Raw genomic sequence first — 9451 nt, 5'->3', positions numbered from 1 at the left:
CTCTGCATCTGGGAGCCTGAACCTCGAGCCGTGTGGTCCTGGGGGGGCAGACACCCCTGTTTTACGAGGTTCAGCCACATGAAGTGACTCCGAAGGGGCAGGTCATATCACAATCAGGGCTCTTGATTCCAAACCCCCGTCTCCTCCCCCTCCCCCTCCTCATGCTCCTACGGGGGACCGGTGTCTGTGTGGCCTCACGGAGGGCTGGGACTCCGGGCTCAGAGACCGCTGGGGGGGTGCTGCCCTCAATCCGCAGAGCCCCTCACCTCACCGGCCAGCTTCTTTGCAGGCCTTCATGGAGTCTGGCCGCCCTGGACCTCCAGGATTGCCAGGTGAGGGCCCCTGGGGCCTCGCGGTGGCTGGGGCGGTGGCTTCTCTTGGGGATGCTGGATGCCGCAGGACTTCCTCCTGTGAGCCTGGGCTCCAGGGGAAGCAGGGGTGCCTCATCGGCCCATGTCCCCTGCTCCAGAGTGATCACGGGCCCCTCGCGGGGCCTCCCGGGTCGTCCCAGCACAGCCGTCCTGGCAGCCTCGCGGGGGACAGCCCCGGACACTGAGTAGACACCCACTTGCGTGCGGAATTTAGATCTGCCCCCTGCCCGGGCCTGCTCTGTCAGCCTGCGCCCGCCCCGCGGGAGTGGTGTGGCCTCCAGGGGCAGCCCCTTGGGTGGGACCCCCGAGTGCTTCTGCTCAACAAAAGCTCTTGCTCTGAAGGCTCCCAAACTCGTGTGGTGCTCCTCCCCCGTCCAGGCTAGTGCACGCAGCACTCACAAGGGCTGGGGGTGAGCGGGGCACAGGGGCATGGCCCAAGGGCCCTGTCACAGCTCGATGATGGACACTCCTGGGTCTCTGTCCCTCCAGGGTACCAGGGGCCTCCTGGACCGAAGGGTGACAAAGGAGAAGTGGGCCCACCAGGACCACCAGGTGAGTGTGCTCCAGGCAGCCCTGGGCTGGGGTGGGTCCCCGGCACTGTCCTCTGTGGTTACCCGTGCCCTCCTGGAGGAAGGACACCCCTTCCAGGCGTTTGGGGCCGGACGGCACCTGTGGCGGCTTGATCCCTAGTTGGCCCAAAGCCTCATGGCCCAGGGCTTCAAGGACAGTGGGGCTGAAGGGCAGAGCTGGGCCCCGGCACCCAGCGTGTGGGGGGACGGCCCCTCCCCTCCCACGGGCTGCGTGGAGTCCTCCCTTGGCCCGATTGCCCCGGGGCTGAAGTCTTAGCACCTCGCGGGTTCCTTCTGACGGATGGTGGGACGACTCTGCCAAATTCTTCCACTGCTGAATGAAATAGAAGAAAACGACAGGGTGGCTGTTGGGGGCTAGCAGAACAGAAGCCCAGAGGGCCGGGGCGCCCAGCCCCAGGCAGTGACAACTAAAGGGTGGCCGACTGGCCCCCCCCCCCCCCCCCCCAGTGAGGGGCTGCAGCCCAGAGCAAGGGCGGGGTCAGAGACCGGGTTTTCCCTGAGGACTGCTAGAGGCGGAAGCCGCTCCCTGAGGAAGGTGAGCTCACCGAGGGCCTACGATTTAGGCTGAGCAGGTGAACAAAATGGCCAGAACGGACCGGAATGCAGGCAGGAGAGCAGAGGTGAGACAGACCCCCAGGAGAGCCAGCCAGGGTGGGAGCTTGAATCACGACAGTGCTCCAGCAAAGGGAAGGTGGGGGTGAGTGCAGGGAGCCGGGACCCTGGAAAGAACCCGGTTCCGTTCTGGGATGGAGGGGCGCGGCCACTGGACCCGAGGAGGCCGCGTGAGTTTCGGCAGAGGAGACCGGGAGGGAACGAGAGAGGTCTGTGTGGAGGCCGCGGGCCGGGGCGGGGGCGGGGGCGCCGGCGGGAGAGCACCTGGAGGCGTCACGGCGAAGGGTTTTCTGAGGCCGAAGGAGCCCTTCGCGCCACCGACCCACAGGACCTCGCTCCTCCGCACGGAAGACAGACGCCAGAGAAGAGGCCTCAGGACAACGTAAAGATGGCCTGTGTGCGTCAGCGGAAACCCCCTTCCAAGCGAGGCCGTCGGAGGACCTGCCCTGATGGGACGGGACAGATGGCAAGGGCCCTTCGAGAAGGAGGCGATGCTGGAGGGGAGACCCCCAGGAGCGAACCGCTGCCCTCGTTCAGCGTGGTCAAAGCGGGACATACCTCGCCGCTTCCGGGGGTGGAGCCAACGACGGGCCAGGACCACGCAACTAAGCATGCCCGGCGAGGATGACACCAAAATTACCGGACCCTGAAGACGACACGAAAGGAGAGAAGAGGGAGCACAGAGCAGATGGAACTAGGCAGATTTAAAATAGTTGGTTCAAACTGACATCTGTCCGTAAGCGCACTGAACGGGAACCCACTGAATACTCCGTCAGAGGTAAACGTCGGCAGTTGGATAAAAACAAAACCGTATGCTGCTTACGAGGGACACTGCAAATGTGAGGACAGACACACACACAAGCTGAATGCGGGACAGGGGCAGGCAAACCAAGCCTGTGTGTGTGCATGTGTGCACCTGCGTGCATCTGGGAATGCACCTGTGTGTGTGCACCTGTGTCTGTGCACCTGTGTGTGTTCCCATGTGCATGTGTCCGCATCTATGAACGTACCTGTGTGTGCACCTGTGTGTGTGAATGTGCACCTGTGTGTGTGCATCTGTGAGTGCACCTGTGTGCTTGTGTGCTCATGTGCACCTGTATGTGTGAGCGTGCCCGTGTTCTTGTGTGTGCACGTGTGAGTGCACCTGTGCACGTACATGTACCTATGTATATGTGTGCCTTTGTGTGCCTGTGTATCTGTGAATGCACCTGTGTGTGTGTGCACCTGCATGTATCTGTGAATGTACCTGTGTGTGTGCACATGTGCACCTGTGCATGGGTGTGTGCCTAGGTGTGCCTGTGTGCACCTTTGCATGGGTGTGTGTCTACATGCCTCTGTGAATGCACCTGTGTGTGTGTGTGTGTGTGTGTGTGTACAAATATCTGTGTGTGAGAAATCAGACGAGTGTACCTTGAGGCAGGAAACATTGCCAGAAATTCGAAAAAAAAAAGTCCATTATGAAAAAGGAGTAAACCCACCAGAAAAATACAGCAACTCCAAATCCTGTGCCTCTAACAACATAGCTTCAAGACGTAAAGAGCAGCAACCGACAGGAGAAGGACGACACAGATCCGTCCTCGTGGGGGTATGGCCGGCTCTCAGGAAGTGACGGCACCAGCACACAAAGAACAGCTCAGGCAGGAGACGGAGTTCCCGGCCTGGCCCTGGGGCCCTGGGGCCCTGGCAGCAACACGGGGACCCTGTCTTCACCACATGGGCCCTCGCCTGGCAGAGAGCGAGCAGGAAGTCAGCGTCACAGACACGCCTGGAAGATGACCCCAGAGCAGCGCACTTCCCTTCCAGATAAGGAGGAACCACTCACAACCGGCAGGTGGAAGGTGGTGAGGCCCCGGCCGAGTCCGCGGCCACAGCGGCCCCGCGGCAGCAGGACCCCCCCAGATGGGGGCCACGCACCCATCGGCCGGCCCAGCTGGGCCCCAGGCCACGGGTCCTGTTAACCGTTCAGGAACTCACAGCCTCAAGCGGGACACGTTTCTCAGCACTCAGCTCAAGAAGTCAGAAAACAAATAGCAGATTTACCTTTAACAAAAGAGATGGGCACCGAGGAGGGCGCTGTTTGGGATGAGCACTGGGCTGTACGGAAGCGATGAGTCACGGGAATCTACCCCCAAAACCAGGAGCGCACTGTGCACACTGTATGTTAGTCAACTTGACAAGAAATTATGTTAAAAAAATAAAGCAAAATTAACATAGAAAAGCAAAGAAAAGGGAAGAAATGGTACAGCTCAGAGCTGAGTGAACTTCATCCGGAAGTGACCATTTGCAAGTCAAGGCAGATTTTGGAAAGACCGCTAATCCTGGCACGCCCCCTGCAGGACCGAGAAAGGAGGGAGCCCTGCGAGCGAGGGATCGAGGGAGGGGCAAAGGGCTGCTCCGCCTCCACCCTCGCTAGGGCTGCAGGGTGGCTGGTGCTCAGGGTGGTGGCCGCTACGCGGGGGGGGGTGGCGAAGGAAGAAATACCTGCCATTTGTACAGACAGGTTTGGGAACATCAACCACCCCAAAGAACGTACCGTTGCAATTAATAGGTAGACTTACCAAGGTCACAGGGGCCATTCACAAAGATCAACTGGTAATAAACAAAAAGAAATTCTAAAAAGGTGCCATTACAAAAGGAGGTCAGACCTGTGACCGCCAGAGGCAGGCGGGCGTCACGGGGAACCGTCCGAGCTGCCAGATGCGTCCTGGAACTCCCATCACGAGGTGACGCACATCTTCCTGTGTCCCCACCAGTGAGGCCACGGGTGTGAACCAACCTTACTGTCCGGTCCTTCTGCTGCACCCCTAAAACATTCCGGGGCCGCCATTAACAAAAATGTCAAAAAAGCATCTGGTACGTGGTAATAAGTGTAACAAAACTGCAGGGGGCCCCCCAGAAACAGACATTCTAGAAGGCAACGAAGGCAGCTGTAGGTGGGGGGCATGGCGCTGCCGAGACACTCACCTTGGCCCCCCATCTCTCCTACAGGGCAGTTCCCGCTCGACCTCCTCCAGCTGGAGGCTGAAATGAAGGTGTGTGTCACCCGCGTCCCCATCGCCTGTCCCACCCTGGCTGGGTTCCTTGGGGGCTCAGAAGGTGGGGAGACAAGTCCTGTCCCGCAGGGTGTGCCGGACCTCCTGGGCTCCAGAAGCTTCCGGCTGCCTCACCCTGCCCACTCAGGGCTTCCGGGGGTCGGCCTGCCCCTCCCAGGTCAGCAGCGGGAGCCGGGCTGTCTCAGACCGGCATTTCCATCCACAGGGGGAGAAGGGTGATAGAGGAGACCCGGGGCAGAAGGGCGAACGGGGTGAGCCCGGGGGTGGCGGATTCTTCGGCTCCAGTGTGCCCGGCCCCCCCGGCCCACCAGGCTACCCTGGGATTCCGGTAAGTCTGGACTCCTGGCTGCCTGCAGGCCCGAGCCAGAGCCCGTGTCCCCAACATCCTGGGCCAGGTCCAGCCCAGCTGTGGATGCCTGCAAGGCCCAAAAGGTTGCCCCCACTTCTGGCAGGGGGGGCACAGGGCAGGCCTGGTGGGTCACGGCCTGGGGCCCCCCCCAGCCAGCCAGGAGAATAGGGGGCATAGGGGCCCTCACCCAGCCCTTCACTCCTGTCCTCCTGCTGGTGCCTCCCTCAGGGAGACCATCTGCCCTAAAAGATTCCAGGGGGCACAGGCCCCAGCTTCTGCTTGAGCGATGGAGGGGGAACGAGGGCCTTCGGGGGACCGAACCTCTGTCCAGGGTGTGCTCTGGTCCGTGTTCTGGGATCCCTTCCCAGCACAGAGCACACCGTGTGGGAGGCCACGTTTCCCCGGCCATCATGGGGGCAGGCAGGGGGCTCCCCGCAGGGCCTCTGCCACATGTTCTGTTGTCTCCCCTAGGGTCCCAAGGGAGAGAGCATTCGGGGCCAGCCAGGCCCACCTGGACCTCAGGGGCCCCCTGGCATCGGCCATGAGGGGCGTCAGGGGCCTCCTGGCCCCCCTGGCCCCCCTGGGCCCCCAGGGCCCCCTTCCTTCCCCGGCCCTTACAGGCAGAGTAAGTCAAGCAGGGGTGGGTACCTGGGCTCCGGCCTCGTCCAGCCAGGGCCATGCGTTCCCATCTCTGGCTCTTCTCTTGCAGCAATCAGTGTTCCCGGCCCCCCAGGCCCACCTGGGCCCCCCGGACCCCCTGGAACCATGGGCACCTCCTCAGGGGTAAGGGTCCCCGTGTTCCTTACCGGTCAGATGCTTGCTGCCCAGTCGCCTGCCCGGCCGCCCTCCCCTCTGCAGACCTGTGGGTGGCCTGCTCCGGAGGGTCCCAGCACCGGGCCTGGCCCTGCCCCGTGCACAGATGCACGACAGCCCTGAGATGTGGTTTGCAAAGCAGAAAACGGGGAGCCTGGGGGTGGCCGTGGGACTCGGGTGGGCAGGGGAGGACAAGGGAGGACAGCCATTAAGAAGGGTCCCCAGCAGGGCTCACCGGGCACGTGGGCACTTGGCATCCAGCCCTCCCCGAGGGTGGCCTCACCGTCCCGGTGCCACAGAGCATTCTCAGGGAACAGCCTGATCGAGAAAGGAACACACTTAAGCCTTCAGGACTGTCCCTCATCCGGAAGTGTCCTCCCCCCACCCCCCATGAGCCCAGACGCTGCCTGTGTGCGAGGGCACCCACTGGGTTGGGCTTCCAGCAGGTAAGGATCTGGGCCACGTACCAGACCATGCTGGACAAGGTGCCGGAGGTTCCGGAGGGCTGGCTCATCTTTGTGGCTGAGACAGAGGAGCTGTACGTCCGGGTCCGGAATGGGTTCCGGAAGGTCCTGGTGAGTTACCTGCACGGGGAAGGGGCGGGAGACCTTCTTGAGCTTGCTTGGGGTTCAGGAGAGCATGTGGGGGGGAAGGGGGCCCCCCACAGTGAGCCTGAGCCTTGGTCCGGGTTGTCCTGTGGGGTGAGCGCCTCATGCAGTGACCGTGCTCCCTCCTCACGTTTCTTTATTTAACTCGGGGCCTTCCAAGCAGTTTGGGGTTTACAGAGAAGTGACTCCCACTTCTTACAGCCGATGCACGTGAGGTGCTGTGCGCCCGCTGATGGCACAGGCACCGGGGTGTAGCCGTGCCAGCTCCCGCTGGGGCGGGGCGGGGGTGCCAGGCGTCAGGGTTGCTGGGGTGACCCCTGCGTTTTCTTTCAGCTGGAGGCGCGGACACCCCTCCCACGTGGGACGGTAAGGACGCAGCCGAGTTCAGGGCTTGGAGCCCGGGGGACGTCTGGCCGGGGCTCCACGGTGGCAGGCCGAGCACGCCTGGGGCTCTGGGGGCTGGGCGTGGGAGGTGGTGTGCAGACCACGAGGCCACCTCCCTTCGGGCCACGCTGCCCACCCCTCTCCGAGCGCGGGGCCCGGGGGATGGAGGAGCCCACATACTTAGGTTTCCCGCTGCTGCGGCTCTTCTAAGCCAGGACTTCTTAAAGGGCCCAGGACCGAGGCTGCGTTAGGTAGCGTGTGTCCCGGGCTCCCGGTGAGTCCGCGCACTCACGGAGCCCAGGGAGTCCTCCCTCGCTCGTTCCTTCCTTCCTTCCTTCCTTCATTCGGTATGGTCCCGGGCCAGGCACCGTTTTAGACAGGGAGGGACACGCGAGGCCCCTGCCTCGCAGAGCTCGCGGGCTGGGGGAAAGGTGGTAAAGATGACAGGCGACAGACAACCTGTTTTATCGTATTAGCAGGTACAGGTGCCTGGTCACAGAGCACACGGGGTGTCAGAGGCACTGGGTGCTGGGGAGGGACAGTTGGGAAGGGGGGGTCGGTGCAGATCACCTGAGGTGGGCGCGCGGGGCATAAGGAGCGGAGAACTTGGGTGTCCGGGTGGCAGTGAGGGGGGCTGGAAGGTCAGGGAATGTGGTCCTGAGCGGGGGGGGGGGGGGGGGGGGGTGCCTGAGCGCAGGGCCAGCCACCCACTTTGCACGTCAGGCCGGCAGGGCTGCCCCTCCAGCTTACGAGAGCACAAGCCGCAGGTGCAGGAGGAGAGGGCCACCCGGACGGGAGGGCAGAGCCCCCGCCCACGGCGCCTCTGCCTCTGCGTCTGCAGGACAACGAGGTGGCCGCCCTACAGCCCCCGCTGGTGCAGCTGCACGAGGGCAACCCGCACCCCCGGCGGGAGCTCACCCACTCCACGGCGCGGCCCTGGCGGGCGGATGACATCCTGGCCGGCCCCCCGCGCCTGCCGGACCCCCGGCCCTACCCTGGCGCCCCCCACCACGGCCCCTACCTGCACGTCCAGCCGGCTCGCCCCACCGGCGGGCCCGCCCGCACCCACACCCACCAGGACTTCCAGCCCGTGGTGAGTGACCCACCAGCCCCTCGGCTCACGCGGACTCCCAGGGCTGCCGGGATGGGAGGGCTCTCTGGGCCTTCGAGAAGCGGGAGAGCCCGAGGAGCCGGGCAGGGGTGGGGGCCTGACGGCGGCCACTCTGGACCCCCCGGCCCCCAGCCCACCGCGGTCCCTGCTGCCCTAGGCCGAGGGGCTGGGCTGGTCCTCTTGGGGCCCCCGGGGCCGGTCACGCGGGCTCTCTGTGCACGCTCAGCCCCTCGGCCGGCCCGGGGCTGGTGGCTGACCCCCGCGGCCCCTCCACAGCTCCACCTGGTCGCACTCAACAGCCCCCAGCCGGGCGGCATGCGCGGCATCCGGGGCGCGGACTTCCAGTGCTTTCAGCAGGCGCGCGCCGTGGGGCTGGCGGGCACTTTCCGCGCCTTCCTGTCCTCGCGGCTGCAGGACCTCTACAGCATCGTGCGCCGCGCTGACCGCACGGGCGTGCCCATCGTCAACCTCCGGGTGCGTGAGGGCTCCCGTGTGGGGCAAGGGGCGGGGGTCCGGCAGGGTCCCCAACCCCCCGCAGCCACCCCATCTCACGGGGCGCCTTCAGGGGCAGGAGGCAGGGCCGGGCCCTCGCACGCAGCCACCTCCGAGCCGGGGCTGGGAACCGTCTCTGGGGCGGTCCCCATGCCTCTCTCCCACCGCCGAGTGCTTCCTGGGAGCTGGGGAGCACCGGCGCGCCTCGGGGCCAGAGGCAGTGGCCTCACCGCAGACCTGGGGGTGGAGGCCCCGCGGCAGGGCGTCCCTGGGGCGGGAGTAAGTCCTGTGACACCGCCCTCCCCAGGATGAGGTGCTGTTTCCCAGCTGGGAGGCCTTGTTCTCCGGCTCCGAGGGCCAGCTGAAGCCCGGGGCCCGCGTCTTCTCTTTCGATGGCAGGGACGTCCTGCAGCATCCTGCCTGGTAGGCTCCCCAGCAGAGGCCGCAGGGGGTGTGTTCTGGGAGGTGGAGCCCCCAGGGACAGCCCCACAGGCAGCCGCACCTTGGGCCTTGGGGCCTTTGGGAAACGCCCTTCCCTGCCCGGAGTGGTCCAGATCCCGGGGGTCGGGGCTCGGGCCTGCGGCTGATGGCTGCTGCCTCCCGCAGGCCTCAGAAGAGCGTGTGGCACGGCTCGGACCCCAGCGGGCGCCGTCTGACCGACAGCTACTGCGAGACGTGGCGGACAGAGGACGCGGCGGCGGCTGGCCAGGCCTCCTCACTGCTGGCGGGCAGGCTGCTGGCGCAGAAAGCCGCGAGCTGCCGCAATGCCTTCATCGTGCTATGCATCGAGAACAGCTTCATGACCTCCTCCTCCAAGTAGGGGCTCTGCCGGCTCAGACAGGCGGACGGACAGTCAGACGGCCAGGCCGGGAGGCCAGCAGCAGGGGAGCGGGGAAGCCGCACTTAAGGAGCGTCTGCCCGCGCCCGCCCCCAGGGTGGGACCTGGCTGGCACTCTCCCGTATGGTTCTGTGGTTCACGTTTCATGTAACCCCCAAGAAATAAAAGGAAGCCAAAGAGTGTATTTTTTAAAAAGTTTAAAACAAAACCTGGTGTCCAGACTTTCTCTT

The 9451-nt window shown here is 64.5% G+C and overlaps 1 protein-coding gene across 1 annotated transcript; it reads left to right on the top strand.

The window, feature by feature from the left end:
- Positions 1–257: 257 nt before the first annotated feature.
- Positions 258–9429, top strand: LOC125917901 (collagen alpha-1(XVIII) chain-like). The gene is made up of 12 exons (XM_049623985.1): positions 258–332; positions 861–923; positions 4562–4605; positions 4832–4954; positions 5447–5600; positions 5685–5758; positions 6235–6363; positions 6730–6762; positions 7622–7873; positions 8168–8365; positions 8691–8806; positions 8990–9429. Exons 1-12 carry the CDS (start codon positions 296–298, stop codon positions 9201–9203), a joined length of 1437 nt encoding a protein of 478 aa, XP_049479942.1. The 5' UTR covers positions 258–295; the 3' UTR covers positions 9204–9429.
- The last annotated feature ends 22 nt before the right edge of the window (positions 9430–9451 follow it).

Source organism: Panthera uncia, unplaced genomic scaffold (assembly GCF_023721935.1).
Source record: "Panthera uncia isolate 11264 unplaced genomic scaffold, Puncia_PCG_1.0 HiC_scaffold_282, whole genome shotgun sequence".
Taxonomy (NCBI): domain Eukaryota; kingdom Metazoa; phylum Chordata; class Mammalia; order Carnivora; family Felidae; genus Panthera; species Panthera uncia.
This window is presented reverse-complemented; position numbering and strand designations above follow the sequence as displayed.